Raw genomic sequence first — 20,200 nt, 5'->3', positions numbered from 1 at the left:
CTTATATGGTGAAATCAAACTATGATATATTTTAATTTCTAAAAATATAAAATTGACCATCATGAAATTGTGAGTAAACTCTTCAAGAACTTTAGGTTTAACATTGCATATGATTCAAATTTTTTTTTTTTTTTGAGCAAGCATATGATTCAATTATTAATACAACAGTAACATGGAGAAATTGAAGGAAAGGGATGCTTATCATTTGTACCAAACTTCAGCTTCCCTAGCTCCTTCAATCTACAAAAGTGAAGTTTCAGGTGCTAGTTTTATCATGAAAAAAACGTTAGAATGTTATTAAGTGGCTTGTGATAAAGTTAATACGAGGAACTTCCTACTACTTTGATCCGTGCTTTTGCACTAAACTCCATCTTAGTTTGCCATGTTGCGCGAATATAGCACTTTACTTTTCTGCTAACACACAACCCTCATTGAATGTTTTATTGGTGTTTTTTTTTTTTGCGCAAGTTTTATTGGTAATTTTACACTATGTGAAAAACTGAAAATTGAATTTGCACATGGTAATTATTTTTTTTAGAGAAATTATGAATCGTGAAATTATGTTGCATAAGCTACTGCCCATTCAATTTCTAATAAATATAGGATTTTTTTTTGTATACTCAAACAAAACACTTTCTACCATTATGCAAGTCTATCTGAGAGTTTTCCAACCAAAAAATGAATAAATCTTATTCGAAAAGCTAAATATTTCTTTTGGTGCTACAAAGTCTACAACGTTAGCCAATTGATGAAAATTTAAGTGGAACCAAATATTCTTTCCTAAGTTGATTTTAATGTTGTCATCAGAATCTTAGCAACATGCGTGGGATATAAAAACATGGTCATAACTATGAGAAAAATCATATATAGTTCCAAACCTTAACTTTATATATGTCGCGAATGTTCCGCAAATTAATTAATATCACACACTGCACTTGGATATAGGTTATGGACCATCAATGGCTGGCTTAATTACAGTAAGGAATAGTACATTGTACAATATAGTAAAGAGAACAAGTCCACCAGCTAGAAGTGCAAGAAAGGTCTCTGAAATTTCTAGCTTACCATTGTTGTCACTTATCACCTCCTCTCTCGTAGGCTTCATTTCTGATACTGCAAAAAAGTTGAAAGAAAAAGTATGTACTATTTATAAGTGGTGAAGACCAAAGAGTTTGAGTTCATTGAGATTATAAACTGATTCACTCTAATTAACTCAGAATGAAGAAAATGATACTCTTCGAGTGAGGGCCCACTCCTAGAATGAAAAATGAAGAGAAATTGAAGTGAAACCTTGTTATTATTCAACATATTTGAATTGGTTCACTTTTACATCATATATAGTTAATCTTGGCATGACTTGTATAATCTTAGGAGAGGGAAATAACGAAATGTAAATTTAGAAAAGGGAAAACAACTAGTCCGACCCTTGACTTTACACCTTATTATTACGGTGGTCAATTTTAACATCAAAGACTAAACCGACTAACGGATGTACACGTCTAGATACTATTTTACATTTTATCTTGAGTTAAGGACCATTAACGAGTGCAAAGTAGGAACCAAAATAATTGTTTTTTCCAAAAAGAAATAAACAAAACCGTAAAATTAAAAAAGGGAAATAACCTACTATAATCAATTGCAATTCTACTTGCTCACAAAATCCTTCGTGTCTAACGAGGCCTTATCATAAGACATAAACTTCCACAAAATTTAAAAGCACTACAAGAATTAGCAATGAAACAAAATAAGAGAAAAAGAAACGGAGAGAGTACCCTTGAGTTTTGGAGAGGAAACTTCTCTACTAGAGATAGATTGAATTTTCTGGTCAAGCTCTTTGAGGGCTTCTTTGGCTTTCTCTGGATCTATCTCATATTGCTTTGAATCTTCCTTTAATGCATGAACTATGCAGCATAAATTAAATGAAGAAGAATATTTTATGAGCCTCCTCTCTTTGAATATGCCTTTATCGTTATTATGTAATAACGATTTAGAAAGTGATGCAAATAATAATGGTGGCTGCTTATAGATGCTAAGAGGTTTCATAGAGAATAACATCTGAATATGAGTGGAACTCTCCTTCACTCTTCACTACATTCACCCAAATTTTAAGACACGAGAAGCAATGGAAATGAAGATAATGTTTATGGTTTTAGCCTTAGCATGAAAACAAAACTTGATATTTTAAATAATTGTTTGGTAAAAAAAGTGTGGTCCATTTTTTTTTTGACAAGAAGTGTGGTCCATTTGTCATTTGGTATTTTGTCACATTCAATATAGGATAATTGAGGGCATTCTACTCATTCTATCAAATTTATATGTTCTATTTCGTTACACACATATATTATTGTATTATGTTGTAAAATGTTAACTTTAACTTAATTCGTTTAAGTATTTTTAAATTTAATTTTTAAAAATTGATTAGATTATTAAGAGCAAATTTTTAGAAAAAAAAATATATTTAAATAAAAGATAGTTAAGTCTTCAAATTTCCTATATTTTCGGGGTAGATTTTAGATTTAAGTTTAAATTTGAATTTAAAGAATAATTAAGTTGGTAAGAATAATTTTGTCGAAGACAAAGTTAGTTAATCGGTAGTTAATTCTTGAATTGCCTTTACATAACGGTATATGTTATAAATTTACTCAGCTCTTTAAACACTTTTTCATGATACAATCAAATCTTTATGAGCCTAAAATATGCATCTAAGACGGTCATTATGACAATTAACCCCAACTACTATTATCAAGTTATGGGTTACATACCATATATATGCTCTTCTTTGGGTTGTCATCAATTTCAAGCTGTGATACATTTTAACTTGTAAAAATATGAAAATGATCATCATGAAATTGATGACAACCCAAAGAAGAGCATGCAATGGATATAGAAAGAAAGGGTACTCCATGATATCATTTGCAATCAGGTATACATTGAACGTTTGTACAGAATCAGTTTTATAACATTGAAGTACGCTAGTAAAGACTAAAGATTCTTCATAGCTCTTTCATCACACTGCAACAATTTTATAACATTGTTACGGTATAGTCTTTAAAAAAGCATATATGCTAGCTAATAGGTATCAACCACACTACAAAATTAGTTTGAGAACCTTTTCGGAGAAGTTTTTGTGTTTCTGTTTTTCCTGTTATGAACCAACCACACTAAAAAATAAGGTAGAGAAGCTTTATTGATGAAACCTCTCTTCATTTTCTTCGACTCTACTTATATGGTGAAATCAAACTATGATATATTTTAATTTCTAAAAATATAAAATTGACCATCATGAAATTGTGAGTAAACTCTTCAAGACTTTAGGTTTAACATGCATATGATTCAATTATTAATACAGCAGTAACATGGAGAAATTGAAGGAAAGGGATGCTTATCATTTGTACCAAACTTCAGCTTCACTAGCTCCTCCAATCTACAAAAGTTAAGTTTCAAGTGCTAGTTTTATCATGAAAAAAACCGTAGAATGTCAATGTTCAACAGGTAATGAAAGAACATAACTACATAAGTAAGCATGGTCAACTTAAATAATGATATGCACCATAAGCACATCAACACCACCAGACAACTTTTTTCTTTGGTATTGGAAAACCGTGTTGAACTCATTTTGCTTTACTTGAGATCATAAATAACTCAACTGTTTGTGGTTCATCTAGGAAGCCAGAAATAGAATGTATTTTGTCAAATCAAGTGACGGTGGTTTTGTTTCATGTTAAAGTAGATGGTTTTTTAGTAGGGTAAAGAGTGTTGTTTGTCTCTATTATTATAAATGCTATGTTGATCTTATAGCTTCTTTACTAAGAATGTAAGCTTGGTATTGAGTACATCATCTTGAGGTTGGATTGGGTGTGTAATTTATATTGGCGCTGTCTTGTATTTCTCTTTATTGTTTTGTTGTTAAAAAACTAGATTGTACTAAAACTATGTTACTTATAAAGGACCTGCCAATAAAGAAAAATGATCGAGAAGTAATATTAACTTGTTCTCTTCTCTTAAAAAAAAAAAAATCTCTTTTTTTTTTTTGCCGTATAATTTGATCTCTTTACATGAAAATGGAGATCGAGAAGTAATTATAGTAAAGGACGACAACCATCTATTATCTTATGGAGTATGATTTTATTTTGCCATGCATGTCACTTGAATGGTGAGGTATTATCATAAAAAAATAAAATAATAATTCATCCATTTCTTGTATCTTGCCAATTATTCACCAAAACTTCTCACCAAAACTTCTCTCGTGCCTACCACTCTTCTACCATTTTCTTCCCAATATGGTAAGCTTAAGTATTTGTTAAATGAAATATATAATCTGTGGTTTTTTTTTTTTTTGTTAACAATGATTATTTTCTGATTTCGTGTATTTTACCGTTAATATTTCAACAATTAATCCAACTAAAGTTAAATGCACATTTTTGTAAAAACATAAATAATTGACACACAGTCTTTTTTTTTTTTTTTTGAGAGAGACACACAGTCTTTAATATTATATTTTTACATTTAGTTAATTAACAAATGTCTTAAGACCATATATTAATTTTTTATTAATAATAAATGGAAAAAACAAGAAGGATGTTTATTTAAGCAACAAAAAAAAAAGGCAAAACAGAGGACACATGGATAGGGTTTGCTGTCAACGTTGGTACTACGTGGTCCCACGTAGAAGCCACGCGTTCCGTAAATTTCAGCAAGTCAAGTGCGTGTCACGTGGGCCCTACACTTGTAACCCGCTATCGCTGGTTACCCTACACCCTGTTTTGTTTCCCATTTTGGACACGTGTCACTATTTTAAAACTAGTTGGTCCCACTAGAAGGTAACGTCATCATTACATCATTGGATGATGGAATTAAGTGAAACAGATACTCACTCATGTGCCTAAGATTTGAAATTTTGATGATTTCACATTAAGTAACAGAGGATTAATCATTTTATTATTAATCACTCAAGATAAACTTTTTATTTCAAACTTCTTATCAAGTGTTCAAAGGTATTTGTTCACATTTGTTTTATAAAAGAATAATACCTTTATTAACTTATTCTCTTTATTTTGTAACAAAATTACTCTCGCTAAACATTGATGTATTCTTTATTATTATTTTAAAGGCAGGATCAAATATATCGACATGAAAATGGTGAAAGTGATTAATAGGTTAAATACCTCTTTTCGTCCTTTAAATTTGACAAAAATATTGGATTAATCTTTATATTTTATAAGTTTTGAATGGATCTTTTAAATTTTTATAAGTTTAAATAAGTCATTTAAGTTGTTAATTTAATACACATATTTAAGTTTTGAAGTTTTAAATAGGTGCGTAAAAGGGTAACGATGTATTAAATTAACAATTTAAATGACATATTTAAAACTTAGAAAACTCAAAAAACTAATATATGATATTTGTGTCAAATTTAAAGGGTCAAAAGAGATATTTGACATCATTAATATGACGAGATAATTGAAAAAAATATTATCATTTAAAAATTGAGAAGTTCGTTATAGAATATATTGAAAAGTTCATTTATTTTAAGAAAAAATATTTTTACAAATAGGTTGAGGTAAATGTTTGTGCAATAAAAGGTTGAGGTAAATGTTAGTCGTATCAAAAGGTACCAATTAAGAAATCAATGCTAAAAGTTTTAACTTGAAAGTTGTGTATTAATTTTTAAAAATTGTCATTTTTAACACAAGTCTTAAAACAAAATTTAATAGTTGATTTTTTAACTTGTGTCATCGACACTTTTAGAAAATACAGTAAATTAATTAATGCGTATGAAAATGAAATCTATACTATTATATAAAGATAACTTCAAAGTTATATAATATACGTAAGATTTGGGGTATCAACCTCGGACACCACAAAAAAAAATAACTTCAAAGATAATTATCAGTTAATTTTTTTAAGGACAAATATTAATATGTTAATTATTATGTTAGTTTTTCTCTTTGTTAGGACTTGAACTTTTAACTTTATAACTCTTTAAACCCTCTATTTCAAATAGTTCAGTTACCTAACTATTAACTATTGAAGATTCTTCTTTGCTAAAAAAAAAAAAAACTATTGAAGATTCTTCTAAATAAAATTACTCTTGATATTTGAGCAATCCGTGTTTGTCTGCCCGATCTTTTTTATTGTATTAATGCGTATAAATTACGAACATTTATTTTTATAAAATTTTAATTAAATTATTTTGATTTTGATTAAAATTATAGGTATAGATAATTTGCAATTTTGTACTTGAACAAACTACACTTATCTTTTTCAATGACACCGATAATATAACAAATATTATATAAATTTTTATCATTTTGAATAATATCAACAATTTAACACTTTTATAAGCAATTTTGTTTAAGGGTAAAGTGGAATTGAATAAGTCGGCCCAAAACAATGTTTTTGTTTATATATATAACTAGCAAAAATACAACAATCAATATATTTGTAAAAATATTCAAAAGTACAACAACTAATAATTATATTAATTTCCTTAAAAAAATAATTAATAATTATATTGCTTTTAATCCCCTAAAATATTATTGCTTTTAATGTTTTTTTTTTTCTTGTAACAAAGATTATAAAATAATGCAAAATACACCTTACTCAAGACCTACAAAGACCAAGACTTTTGAGTGTAACAAATAGTATTGTTATTTTATTTTTATTTTTAAAAATGTTAATTATCTCTGATATTATTGGTGGTGTTATTAATTTCTGATACTAAATTCAGAGAACAGTGTTTCTGTGTGTGTGTGTGCGCGTGAAAGAGAGAGAAAGAGAGAGGGAGAAGAATCAGATTAGCCCCTTTGAATTTTCAATTTCAATTTCAATTTCAATCAGAATCATAAGACTCAAAAATCTAGGGTTCTTTTTTCCTTCTTCCTCAGGTAAGTGCATGCTTCGATTTCTCTCTTCTTCGATTTTTTTGATTGCGTGATTCGTCGTTTTCTGATGCTTATTAGGGATTAGGGTTTTCGTGCTGAATTTTGGGTTGTTTTTGTTTTTCCGAGTCCGAGTCAAACAATTCTGTGATTGCATGTCTTGTTCTGTGTGAATTCTTGTTTGGAATCACAAAAAGATTTTTTTTTTTTCAATACGAAAAAGAGGATTTTTCTCTGAGCTAGGTTTGATTGTGAATGTAGGTGAAAGGTAGAAAATTGGGTAGTTAAGTAACAAATTTGTTGAAATTCTGTTAAACAGAGCTTCATAGGTAGTGTACGGATGTGATAACCGAAATTCTGTTATTCCTTATGTTTCATGTGATTCTGTTTGACCAAATATGACCTGAAAAGTTGTGGCATAGTGTTACAGTTTTTGTTCCTCCGGTTCTTAGGAGAAGGGGCCCTCAATCTGGAGTTCGGCTGATAGGTAAGTAAAGTCTGGTCTAGAATATAGAATTGTTCCACCTAGAAATCAAACTCGGGTTCTTCCAAACAATTCGTCTTTAGGTAGAGTTCATTAGCCACTTGAGTCCAATCACTCGGTTATAGTTGTAGGTTTTTTTATTTTTTGGGAATATAGTTGTAGGTTTTAGTTGAGAGATGTTTTGTGTCAAGATTTACAACTCTAATATATGGTCAAGTATATAAAAGTTAACATGGGTTGTTTTGTAACTCTTGATTGAATAAGGATTTTTTTCTTTTTTTTTTAGTGTGATCATAATCAATTTCACTGTGGATTACTGCATTTTGTGGCTGTGATTGGCCAGTTTTCTTTTAGCATAAGGGATAAGATTTGTGTATAAACTATACTTGTAATTTTTGTAGGGATCTGAGGATATGCAACCCAAGTCGGAAACTGCAAATCAACCGAGGTCAGATCCTCATTCCTTTCAGCCCGGTGGTGTTTATTCTGAACCTTGGTGGCGTGGTGTTGGATACAATCCTGTAGCGCAAACAATGTCTGGTGCCAATTCATCCTCTCTTGATTGTCCCAATGGTGATTCAGAATCCAATGAGGAAGGCCAGTCTTTGTCCAATAGTGAGATGAATGAGGAAGATGATGATGCTGCTAAGGATTCACAGCCTGCTGCTCCCAATCAATCAGGTGCTTTAGAATATCGTGTAATTATTTACTAACAATTAAATAGGGGAAAAATAAACAGATTGGCACTTTAAACTACATTTGATGAAATTTTTTCATTCGACCAAATACTATTGATTTAAAGGCACTAAAATACAGTATTTTTTTTTCTTCTTGATAGGAAATTACGGACAAGAACAAGGAATGCAGAATACTGCATCATCTGCAGTTATTCGCGAAGAATGCCTCACACAGACTCCTCAGCTGGAACTTGTTGGTCATTCAATTGTAAGCCTTTGCCTAAGCTTTATTGTTATTTTTTATTTTTACCAATTGCTTTCAAGTTGTTAAGATAAACATTTTTTGCAAACATCAAATCAGTAATTTTATTCTGGAACACAAATCTTTGCTGATTCGTGCATATAATTTCAATGGAAAATATGTTATTATAGAGCTTGTAGTTGCATGCATTTGGACTGGATGGGACTCCTAGTATTCTTCCAATTCTTTTGATGCAGGCATGTGCTACAAATCCTTATCAGGATCCATATTATGGGGGCATGATGGCAGCTTATCCTCACCAGCCGTTGGTATGTGACGTTAATCTGTTACTTGCTTCAAGGTTATTGCCATTTTGTTCTATTTTCTTGATTAATGGTAATATTTGGATAACATTGTGATATTTAACCATATTTTTTTTTTTTTTACTATTAGGGATATCCTCCTTTTATAGGAGTGCCTCATGCCAGAATGCCTTTGCCCCTTGAGATGGCTCAAGAACCTGTTTATGTGAACGCTAAACAATACCAAGGAATTCTGAGGCGAAGACAAGCTCGTGCTAAAGCAGAGCTTGAAAGGAAGCTCATAAAATCTAGAAAGGTACGAATTCGTAAAAGCTAATGCTTCTTTATGATATTTTCCTTTCCTTTGGGATATTTGTCTTTTTTATATGGAGAAAGGCTTCTGTCTACCTTTTACACAATTTCATAAGACCGTTGCTTAGTCTTTATATGGAATATTTTAAAAATATATATCAGCGTGCATGTAGTAGCAAGTCTTTGTGTATGTTATATGCGCTGTTGTCTGTAAGGAGAAACTATAAATGTTTCTAATATATAGGACTCAACCATAGAGCCTTTGATTTTTTTTTAAGCAGTAATGTTTGTTGTATCCATTATTATGCTGTATTGACGACGACAAAAGTCAGTTCTTGTTTACTTAATTAGAATTATGTAAAAACATTCCTTCAAAAAAAAAAATGTAAAAACATTTGTGAACAACAATCACCCACTTTTGAAACAAGCAACAACATCTAATTTAATGTTTAGATGGATCTGCTGTTGGAGGCTCATGGAAGTTAGAGGATTGTATCCTTGTCTGCAAGAATTAGGCTGTAAAAAATAAGCTCTCAGATGCAGGTAGTGGTAATTATATATTATTGCACAAATGTCAAGAAAAATGGTATTTGAAATTAGATTTCTAAAATGATTTTACTACATAAACTTTTTGTGGGTTCCACTCCAATTTTGCCAGTGTATGTAGTCACATTCATGTAAAATGAGAAAAGCAAATAGAGCTAAGTTGCTGATTTTCACCATTTTTTACTTGCATGAGTCCAGAATATGTTTCAAGTGAGACAGAACTTGATGCTAACATCTATTATTTTCAGCCATATCTTCATGAATCTAGACATCAGCATGCTTTGAGAAGGGCAAGAGGCACCGGAGGACGATTTGCAAAGAAAACTGATGGTGAGGCCTCGGGAAAGGATAATGGCTCTGGTCCAGTCTTGTCGTCGCAATCAATTAGTTCATCTGGTTCAGAACTTTTGCCTTCAGACTCTGCGGAAACCTGGAATTCTCCCAACATGCGACAAGATGCAAGAGGATCAAACGAAAATGGTGGTGGCTCCTACCATAACAACAACAATGGTATGCAATCTTCAAGGTATCAGGGTGAAAGAGTGGAAGAAGGGGACTGTTCAGGGCAGCTACGTGGAAGCATCTCCTCGAACGAGGCATCGCAGAGGCGTCTTGCTATTCAGTAGACCCCCCTTCCTGCATGGGAGGATAGATGCTGAGGTTGGTTTTGTATATCCTAGTGATATATTTGGTGAATGAGTACCTTACCTTGGTTATCTTGGCAATATATATGCCGGCAAATCATTCTTGGCTTTTGTTCTTCTGTTAATGGTGTGAATGATATAATATGGGGGGGAGAAGAATGGTGATTGGGGTATGTGATTTCTGTTGAAGTCTCAAGCAATCAATCAATCCTTCAATCTTTTCTCATTTTTGCATTTTGTACAGAGTTTTAGTGGTAGTCAACTTCAGCTGATATGGATGGATGGTCAGGTCAGAAGACTGAAGAAAACAAACTCTTTTATGTACCAAACTCTCTTGTTTCTTGGGTTTGTTCTGTAAACTTGACTGGTTGGTTGTTAATGTTAACATGAGACATCATTATAAGAGAATCAAACATGCATCTAGTTCTAGTCGCATTTTCTATTTATTTGCCGCCTATGATTTCAATTTATAGAAAAACTAAATAAATTACATTTTCATCGTAAATATGCACCAACTTTTGATTTATTTATTTTTCCACATCCCCGTCATCATCTTCAATTTTTCAGCCCAACTACACTCACACCATGAACCATGAAAAGTGCAGCAAAACCCTTTGGTGGGGTTTCTTTCCTTGTGTTGGTGGAATTACCTTTATCTATGTTGCATTGTGAGGTTCCGCCACCGTCATTTCTTAGGGAGTAGTGGCTTGGCGCCTTGTCGGTTGAGGATGGAGGTGGCGCATACTTGGATTGTCAGGTTAAGAATGATGAAACGGGTCAGGAACCAATAAGCTAACAGAGTTTAGCACAACTTAAAGTAAAATGTCTACGTGTCATTTTTATATTGCAAGACAGCAAAAACTGGATCTATGTAACTGCATATAAGTTTTCTCCTACATTTTATCACTTTTTGATATGATACGGTACTATTTTATGCTTGTCTTCTTTTAAATGAAATTAAAATTTGAATAAAAAGTTACATCAAATGCTTGTATTCCATTATATGTAGGTATAAATAAATAAATAAATATCGTTATTTTTATACGTGGCTTCTTATAATATTTCTTCGTCTTTGAGGGTAGAAAAATCATTTACATTCTGGCATAAGCGCTTAGGGGTTGAGAGATTGTCAAAAATCAATACTTTACTTCATTTGAGTTTAGTTAAATTTGTTCGTGGATGAGAAAATATCAAGGTTTTATGAACGACACCGTATAACAACATTTCTTTAATCAACTGAATACTTGCTTTTGTTCTTAGGATTTTTTTCCTTCCAATGATCTCTTATTATAATAGAATAGTACCTAAAAAATGGATGGTATGTTTGCATCCTTAGGTTTTCTATCCTTATTAGAGTGATGCATGCACCTAAAAAATTAGAGTGATGCAAAAATATTCAACACCATATTCCAAAATTATATAAATTTGGTGTGCTCATATATCGTTTTTTCTCTAATGAAAATTATAATCTATTTTATTTTTATCATCTGACAAAAGCTAAGTTTGATTAGAGTTTCTTACGAAAAAAATGTAAGTCGACACAGACACGTTGTATATAAAGATGGTTCTCATTTTTATAATAGTTTCTCTTATGTTGAATTGTTTTTTTCTCTTATATCGGGTTGCATGCACATACACATTTAACACATTTGTTGTCGATTTTTTTTCTCTCACATTGGGTTGCACACACACTCATGCTGAGTGTACTTTATACATTGTCAAAAAAAAAAAATTGTGTTTAAATAACACATTTGTTGACGAAATTATACCATCCTTTTAGCTTTGTCATCTTCATTTTTATCGGTATATTTTGAAATCAAAATTGATTTTTCATTTAATAAACCAAAAAGATATATTAACGAGCACTACCTATAACACAAGATGTAACAAGGGTACAAAATACAATTACAAGAAGCAATGCAAAAAAATCAAGACCAGGGTAATGTCAAAAACAAGCTAAAACAAAACCAACTCATAACATACTATCAAAAAGAATAAAGCGAAATACCAACAATAACAACAATTTATTAGATTTTAAAATATTTTTGTTGAAAGATATTTGCATTTTGAACTTTTCAAATAGCCCACACACAAGTCATTTGAACCGCTTGCAACAACTTATAATAAAAAAAAAGAAGAGAATAAATTTATAAATAAAAGAGATTAAATAACATAAAATTTGAAAAAAAAAAATTACACGAAACTTAGAATTCCCTTCAATATAGGTATAGACCATAATCTTTTTTACCCCCCTCAATAGATATCTATACCTATATATGAAGAGTTAGGTACAAAACAAAAACAAGGCTGTTAATCCAAGTCGTTTACCCTCTCAATACATTGAGATGCCATATAAATAAAGATCATTCAGCCAATACTATCAAGTGTAGGGTGAAGCTATGCATGTGGGTAGTTTTGGCTACCCATCAATATTGGAGAAGAGTCAAAATCTAGTACTTGTGGCCCTTTCCTCCCTCCAAAACAGAAAATAATATTTTTCATCATTTCTATAAAAGAAAGTTAATCAAATACACGGTATTTTGCCTCAACTTTCGATATTTTTTCCCTCTCCACCCAAGATTTTAGCAAAAATTATATAAGGTTTAGATGGATTTGGGAGAGCTTTTGAATGTGAGAGAAAGACATGTCTTTTTTATTTGATTTCTAGTTTGAAGAGTTTTTAGAACCTCTCAAAAACCCTTCCTCAAATTAAAATATTTATCTTATGAATAAAAAATAAACTTATACAAAGTGGGGGACTATCCCTTTTTTATTCTCATTCCTCTTCCACTTCCCTCCAAATCCATTCGCTCTTAAAATCTTTTTTTCATAAATATTCTAAAATTTAAAAAATATATCAAGAGTTACATGCTTTTTTTCTCTCCAAAAACTCTCCCAGACAATGAGAAACATTATTCTTTCCTCCCCATCCCTTACCCCCCTTCGATTTTATTCTTAACGTCCAAACAAAGTCTGAATGCGAAGTGTAACTCAAGTAGAGACATTTCTTTTGTCAATTTTGACCTGTTTATCAAGAGACACTCGTCGTGTATATCGGCAAAGATCATTTTATATTTTATATTATAAAGCATGATGATGTGAGAGATCAGCCTGACAGCCGAAACGATAAGGAAAACATTTTTCTTAATAAGGATCGATTTGAAAGCGAACCACTTTTACTGTTATTATTTCACACATTGTACTTTTACACTCAAATAAAAAGGAAAATTGTGATCTAGTCACTAGATGTATTTTAGGTATATGATTACCCATTAATCATACTGTTTATCATCTTCACCTACATCCTCTATGTTTTCAATGACTTCTTCAGTATTATATTGTTCCGAGAAAGTTTTTTCACCATTACTATCGGTTGGAGCTTCATGCTCCGGTCCTGTTGTGCTGCCTTGTGAGGCAGCATCAGTGGACCCTGTGGCATTAGTCACATTCTGTTTGTCCATCATCCCAGACAAGGCTAAACTAGGAGACCATTCAAGAACATCATCAATGATGTTAGATACTCTCTTCTGATACCTGCACAAAGACCAAAGCAACAAGTTATAACGGCGAGAAAGAAAAACTGCAAATTGTTTTCCCTTCATGGGGTGTCGTAGATCCAACCAAATAAGAATTTAAGCTCTGACAGCAAACAAGATTATTCTGTTCAAAAAAGTTTGAAGCCTATAAATTCATTCATAAAGTTTAGGAATTACCTTGCCCTTGCAGCTTCATCAGGTGCATGATGCCTCAACAGTAATATGAACAGTACAGCCACCACAGCATAGAAAATCCTTGTCGTCCATTTCGGCCTTTCCTCTTCATCTTTCTTTGGCCAAAATCTGAACAACTCTCGCAGTGTTGCTTCCTCCGCAAGGATGTTAGGGAAAAACCAGATCCGCTTTCCAACAAGAATATATAGAACGCCAAATATTGTACCTCTTACTACAATGTTAAAAAAATATTCATGAGGCCCAAGAAAAGGGTGCATTTATCAAGAAGATTTTAACACAATTAACAACTAATATTTAAATATTTGGTAGCTAGGCGCACATGAAGTTAAAAAACATTTTATTCCTTGAGCCCTTTAGGGGAAATGTTATGAAATTAACATTCCAGAAGGGATACAAGTTAAAATTATAGAACAAGGTAAAGGAGTCCAAAAGTATCATATATGGGCTAATGCTAACCTACCAAAATAGATACGGAAATAATGAAAATACATACTACAAGGTATATGCATGAACGAAATTGAAAGAGCCTTTTTCACACATATTGGACTATAAAAGTTCTAAACAGTCATTATCTTCAATAAACATCTAATTGGTCAAGATTAGATTGCACACATGATATACCATCAAGCATGAATAAACCCAAAAGCACACAAAATAAAGACACATGTTATGGATACTGTGTATTTTATAGGTTTCAAGACTAGTCTGTAATCCAAATAATTCAAGAAGGCATGCATCTTTCAGTAAAAGGGTGTGAGTTGTTCAATAATAAAAATATCACTGCAGCAGACATATTTTTTGTCATATATATCTCCGTTATTATTGAGAAAAAAATCATCTTTATTATTCAAAAACAGCAGATTTACTTCCCTCTTCCAACACAAATATTAATATTTAGGATGAAAACTCCAAACAACCTTGCATTTTCAAAACCATGCAAACCCCTAGAAAACTACCAGAAACACCAGCATAACCATCTCCAGTTCATGGAAGGTCTGACACAAATCAGAATAATCTAGGGGAATCATGAAGACAGGAGTCTTTTATTAGTATACTCTCCCACATGGATAAACAATTAAACACCATACAGATCAAACTAAAATTCAATTTCCTCTTCCTCATCTAAGTGCAAAATTTCTAAAATTATTGTCATGGTAGATTGCCTTCAAAATCTATGGAAAAATGGCGGTTCAATTCAATGCTGTTTAATAGGGGTTTAGAATACAGGTGTGGTTTAAGTAAACCAATAGACAGTTTGGGTCCTATTAAAAATAACAGTGTAAGCGAAGACCCATCTGTTATAACTGATATGGATGATAATATACATGGTAGATTGGCTTCAAAATCTCCTAATGTACAGGCTTTTTTCTCCTCCATTCATAACTACATATATTCATCAGATAATGAATACATGGTGTAGTACCGCAAACAACAACAACAACAACAACAACAACAACAACCAAGCCTTATCCCACTAAGTGGGGTCGGCTACATGGATCAAATGCCGCCATAATGTTCTATCAAAGACCATATTTGGATCCAACTCATTGACCTCTAAATCTTTTCTAATGGTTTCTCTAATGGTTTTCTTAGGTCTTCCTCTACCTCTTTTAACCTGACTCTCCTCCATTTGATCTACTCTTCTTACCACGGCGTCTACTGGTCTTCTCTCTACATGTCCAAACCATCTAAGCCTATTTTCTACCAACTACCTATTTTCTACTATAGGTGCTACCCCCACTCTCTCTCTAATGATGTCATTCCTAATCCTATCATGTCTAGTCTTACCACTCATCCAACGCAACATCCTCATCTCCGCTACGCTTACTTTACTCTCGTGTTGGTTCTTAACCGCCCAACACTCCGTACCATACAACATTGCCGGTCTGACTGCTGTCCGATAGAACTTTCCTTTCAGCTTAAGTGGTACCTTCTTATCGCACAAAACACCTGAGGCTCTTCTCCATTTCAACCACCCAGCTTGAATACGATGATGTACATCAGCTTCTATTTCTCCGTCATTTTGTACTATGGACCCAAGATATCTAAACCGTGTAACTTGGGGTATGATATGATCTCCAACTTTCACCTCTAAGGTAGACCCACTTCTCCTTTTACTGAAGTTACATTCCATATACTCCGTCTTGTTTCTACTCAGGCAGAAACCATACGCTTCTAAGGCTTGCCTCCAAGTCTCTAGCCTCCCATTTAACTCCTCCCTCGACTCACCAAGCAAGACTACATCATCTGCAAAAAGCATACATCTCGGTGCTAACTCTTGGATGTGTTCCGTCAGTACATCCAAAACTAAAGTAAAAAGATAAGGACTTAGGGTTGACCCTTGGTGCAGTCCTATTGTTATGGGAAAATCTCCGGTATCCCCATCCTGCGTCCTCACACTAGTCGAAGCGCCCTCATACATATCCTGGATAACTCTAATATAGGCAATCCTCACCCCTTTCTTCTCCAGGGCTTTCCACAAAATCTCTCTAGGTACTCTATCATACGCCTTCTCCAAATCAATGAAAACTAAGTGCAAGTCTTTTTTATCCGTCCGATATCGCTCCATCACGCGTCGAAGTAAGTAGATCGCTTCCATAGTCGACCTCCCAGGCATATAACAAAATTGGCTTGAGACATGAACATTTGTAACAGCCCATAAGGATATATATTTATATACATAAGTGAAGAAACTAGGCGAGACCAATCAAACAATATAGAAAAGAAAAACTTACTCAACAGTAGAGAGAGGATGAGAAAAAGGATCCCAGCGCACGAGTAAAGTATTAAGAGCTTGCAGCTATGAGGGTACACGGGAAATAAGCAAATAGCCAATGTTAACACAGGCCAGAAAAAAGATAGGAGTGTCTGCCAAAGTGGATGTCGTTTTACAAATGTCCATGCAAAAAAAGCATCATTTTCGGAAAAGGCTTGTTCCTGAAAAAGACAATCAGATTGTGTTAGATCCAAACAAACTAATCACTGAAACTACTGCAGCGTAAAAAAAGAGTGCGCTGATATTATCATAGAGCAAAGTATACAAATGTTTTCTTTATTCTTATTCAAGACTAAAACTATCATTGAGTGCAAAAACAATTTTCATAGTGCAGAAATACAATTTTCTCATATACAATATGGTGCAGAGCACACATAGATATCACAAAAGTAGGAAGCCGAATAATCAATTTGAATCCAAGAAACAGACACTTTGAATTCAAACATACCTACACAAGATAAAACCAAAAGAATAAGACGGCCACACACAAAAAGGTGGCCAATAATGTTGTTCATTGGATCAACAGGTCATTCTTTCTCACCGTGGCACACGCACCCATGTCAGGCAGAGGAATAACATCAAAGACCAATGGTAGTGACCATAAATTTCGAACATAGAAAATTTTCCATTTTAATTTGCTTAACCTTTGAACAGAGGAATAACTACAAAACGCAAGAAATATACTGAAACATTGACAGATCCACATGCAAACACATATATGTTAAACTTCTAACACACTCATTACTTTGCAACACAACGATTGCAGCAAGAAAAATTACTTACAGGGAAAATTTCTAAATGAGCAGGCCAAGTAGACAGCTTTTTCTTCCCAGGACGAAGAGTTTTTACCACACGATCACAGCGAACTAAAAGATTTTTCTCAAGTAAAATGTTCGCAATGTCCTCTGTTTCTAAACTCCTGTCCGATTCCAGAATGTCTTTAACCTCCGGATGATTTTTCAAGAAGCTCACAAAATCCTTCCCTCTAAAATACTCGACACGTGTCTCCTGTAAAACAGCCCATCTCGAAACCAACTCCTTATGGTCTCTCACTTTCTCAGCAAACACCTGATACACATCCTTCTTCACAGCTTGTTTCTGAAAACCAAAAACATCATAACAACAACACAATCACAATATAACCCAAACAACTTTTGCATGTCAAATAAAATTGAAACAACCCATAAAAATAAACAAATTCAGATTTTAATTAAACATAGTTCACAAAATGATCATGTGCAAAGGGGATATAAAGGTTTAAGAAAATCATTAATTTTCATAAATCCTAAATAATTTACAATTTTACATCTAAAAACACACAAACACAAACATAACAGATCAAATGTCATTTTAATTAGAACTATAATCCAATTTCAAGTTACCCAATTAAAAAAGCAGCTTAAAAAAATAATCTTTATCGAAAATCCAATCTAGAATAGCAAAAGGATGTGTAAAAATAAGCTCAAAAATGAGATTATAACAAACAAAAATTTAGCTTTTTTATTATGATTAATGCAAAACATGCGTATAGTTTTGTTGTATCAAAGTTCCAATCAGCAAAATACTGAAAGAAAAACACGCTAAAAATGCAACAAAAAAAATGAAATTGAAATTTCGATCTAAGAATTTGAGAAGAAAAGGCATTGGGTGTAGAAATTGGTGATGGAAAATTGGAAAAGAATTGGAAACCCTAGAGAGAGAAAGAGGGAGAGAGAGAGAGAGAGAGAGAGAGAGAGAGAGAGAGAGAGAGAAACCCTAGGAGGGACGTCGGAGGAGGGATCTGGTGCGGAGGAGCGTCGGACGCGTTTCTTCTCTGCCGCGCCTCCCGATGATTTCTTCATTTTTTTCTGTTAACCTATGTTATGTTTTCTCTCTCTATTTTTTTCTTTTTAGTACAAGAAGATTCAATACATTACAAATATTAATTTAATATATTATTGGACTATTATTAGGTAGATTTTAGGATAGACAATCACTTATGACATGAATATGATGGATTTTAAAGATTTGATTTGTACGTCGGCATTTGTCGACATGAATATTGGTCCAAAAAACAAAAATTGCAAAGTAATATCATAATGTGATTTAAATGAAAGTATTAAATAAAAGTTTTACACTACCTTTTTTAAATACATTTGCATTGCATATAAATTAATCTCATCGAAGTCCATCTTAGCTTAACTCAGTTGGTAAGGACAATACATAATACTCCCTCCGGTCCTATATATAAGAAAAGATTATTTTTTTAGATACATTGAATAATGAATGTATCTCGTTTACAATGAAGACTAGATACATTGATTATTAAATGTATCTAAAAAAAGAATATTTTCTTATATATAGAACCGGAGGGAGTATATACAAAGTTTGGGGTTCGAACCCAACCCCAGACACAAAAAAAAAAAAAAAATTAATCTCATCAAAACATGAGTTTCGCTAGGTGCCGGGTATCGAACCGAATACCTCTAGATTGTAGGGCAAACCATTGCAAATTTGCAACCAAGTTACTTCTCGTGAGGCACAGGCATCGAAACATGAGTTTAGCGGCTAAGTATGGTTGTGTAATTTTTTTAATTAATGTCTATATATTGTCATTGTTGATGTAAAAAAAATTACAACGTCGCTAAATTATAGTCACTCGTACTTATATTCAACTTTAGGAAAAATTGACGCCGTATAAAAACTAAATATTTTTTATATATTTGCTTATAAAAAAAAATTTACACAATTGTTGTGTTTTTTATTTACAAATTGTATAGTTTTTTTTGGCACTGTTACAAATTGTATAGTTTAAATTTACTATATTATTATTAGTTACTCCCTCCGTCTCTTAATAACTGAGTCATTTATCAAAAAAAGTGTCCCAAAATAACGGAGACAATATTAACTACTTTCATCATTCTCAATTCAATATATTTCACTTTGCACCAATACTTAACAAGAGCACTTAAAACCACTTTTCTCTCTCTTCTTTATTTATATTTTTTTTAATATGTGTGAAATGAACAAATGACTCAGTTAATTCGGGACGGAGGGAGTATTATTTATTAATACCATTGTTACATTGTCATATAAAGTGTGGAAAATTGTTGACCGTTACTTTTTGTGGTGTAATATTAATTTAATATTAATTGTTGGGTTAACCTATGTTTTCTCTCTCTTTTTTTTTTCTTTAGTACAAGAAGATTCAATACATTACAAATATTAATTTAATATTTATAATCTAATATATTATTATTGGACTATTATTAGGTAGATTTTAGGATAGACAATCACTTATGACATTTTTTGAATAAAGACAATCACTTATGACATGAATATGATGGATTTTAAAGATTTGATTTGTGCTTGTCGATATTTGTCGACATATATATTTTTTTTTTACAAAAAATATTTGTCGACATATTTTATAATTTTAAAATAGCAAAAAAATATTGGTCCAGAAAACAAAAATTGCAATGTAATATCATAATGTGATTTTAAATGAACCCAAGAGCGATTAGATGAGATGGAACAGGTCTCTTCTAGCTTAATCAAGGTCCTGGGTTCGAATCCAGCCTTGGGCATGCAGCAGCGGTAAAACTTTTAGAGAGAGTTTGCCGCCCA

The 20,200-nt window shown here is 32.4% G+C and overlaps 3 protein-coding genes across 7 annotated transcripts; 1 reads left to right on the top strand and 2 right to left on the bottom strand.

Moving 5' to 3' along the window:
• Positions 1-867: 867 nt before the first annotated feature.
• LOC146938833 (uncharacterized) lies at positions 868-2,124 on the bottom strand. The gene is made up of 2 exons (XM_085752736.1): positions 1,773-2,124; positions 868-1,113 (listed from the first exon to the last, which is right to left on the bottom strand). Exons 1-2 carry the CDS (start codon positions 2,053-2,055, stop codon positions 947-949), a joined length of 450 nt encoding a protein of 149 aa, XP_085608862.1. The 5' UTR covers positions 2,056-2,124; the 3' UTR covers positions 868-946.
• Positions 2,125-6,747: 4,623 nt separating this feature from the next.
• NF-YA9 (nuclear factor Y, subunit A9) lies at positions 6,748-10,533 on the top strand. 4 transcript variants are annotated; one of them, XM_085752732.1, is made up of 8 exons: positions 6,748-6,887; positions 7,312-7,368; positions 7,767-8,046; positions 8,204-8,310; positions 8,541-8,612; positions 8,737-8,901; positions 9,692-10,103; positions 10,332-10,533. In XM_085752732.1, the coding sequence occupies exons 3-7, from the start codon at positions 7,779-7,781 to the stop codon at positions 10,067-10,069; spliced, it is 990 nt and encodes a 329-aa protein (XP_085608858.1). In that variant the 5' UTR covers positions 6,748-6,887; positions 7,312-7,368; positions 7,767-7,778; the 3' UTR covers positions 10,070-10,103; positions 10,332-10,533. The 4 variants fall into 4 exon arrangements, with proteins under 4 accessions (XP_085608858.1, XP_085608857.1, XP_085608856.1 ...); XM_085752731.1 differs by lacking the exon at positions 7,312-7,368; XM_085752730.1 differs by having other exon boundaries at positions 9,692-10,533.
• A 2,692-nt stretch (positions 10,534-13,225) lies between these two features.
• On the bottom strand, positions 13,226-18,458 carry LOC146938831 (translocation protein-like protein). Of its 2 annotated transcripts, XM_085752728.1 has the most exons (6): positions 18,349-18,458; positions 17,655-17,692; positions 17,378-17,565; positions 16,554-16,755; positions 13,801-14,029; positions 13,226-13,621 (listed from the first exon to the last, which is right to left on the bottom strand). In XM_085752728.1, exons 2-6 carry the CDS (start codon positions 17,671-17,673, stop codon positions 13,360-13,362), a joined length of 900 nt encoding a protein of 299 aa, XP_085608854.1. In that variant the 5' UTR covers positions 17,674-17,692; positions 18,349-18,458; the 3' UTR covers positions 13,226-13,359. The 2 variants fall into 2 exon arrangements, with proteins under 2 accessions (XP_085608854.1, XP_085608853.1); XM_085752727.1 differs by having other exon boundaries at positions 17,378-17,692.
• Between the last annotated feature and the right edge of the window lie 1,742 nt (positions 18,459-20,200).

Source organism: Medicago sativa, chromosome 3 (genome assembly GCF_051527215.1).
Source record: "Medicago sativa cultivar Bolivia chromosome 3, Bolivia_mono, whole genome shotgun sequence".
In the NCBI taxonomy this organism is placed as follows: domain Eukaryota; kingdom Viridiplantae; phylum Streptophyta; class Magnoliopsida; order Fabales; family Fabaceae; genus Medicago; species Medicago sativa.
This window is presented reverse-complemented; position numbering and strand designations above follow the sequence as displayed.

Excerpts from the sequence above, each read along its gene's own strand:
- LOC146938833 (XM_085752736.1), bottom strand. The coding sequence starts at position 2,055 with ATGTTATTCTCTATGAAACCTCTTAGCATCTATAAGCAGCCACCATTA. Across the intron at positions 1,114-1,772 it reads TTCCTCTCCAAAACTCAAGG|TATCAGAAATGAAGCCTACG; the intron begins GTACTCTCTCCG and ends ACTTTTTTGCAG.
- NF-YA9 (XM_085752731.1), top strand. The coding sequence starts at position 7,779 with ATGCAACCCAAGTCGGAAACTGCAAATCAACCGAGGTCAGATCCTCAT. Across the intron at positions 8,311-8,540 it reads AACTTGTTGGTCATTCAATT|GCATGTGCTACAAATCCTTA; the intron begins GTAAGCCTTTGC and ends CTTTTGATGCAG. Across the intron at positions 8,902-9,691 it reads AGCTCATAAAATCTAGAAAG|CCATATCTTCATGAATCTAG; the intron begins GTACGAATTCGT and ends TATTATTTTCAG.
- LOC146938831 (XM_085752727.1), bottom strand. The coding sequence starts at position 18,435 with ATGAAGAAATCATCGGGAGGCGCGGCAGAGAAGAAACGCGTCCGACGC. Across the intron at positions 16,756-17,377 it reads CTCATTTAGAAATTTTCCCT|GAACAAGCCTTTTCCGAAAA; the intron begins GTAAGTAATTTT and ends TGTCTTTTTCAG. Across the intron at positions 13,622-13,800 it reads GATGAAGCTGCAAGGGCAAG|GTATCAGAAGAGAGTATCTA; the intron begins GTAATTCCTAAA and ends GTCTTTGTGCAG.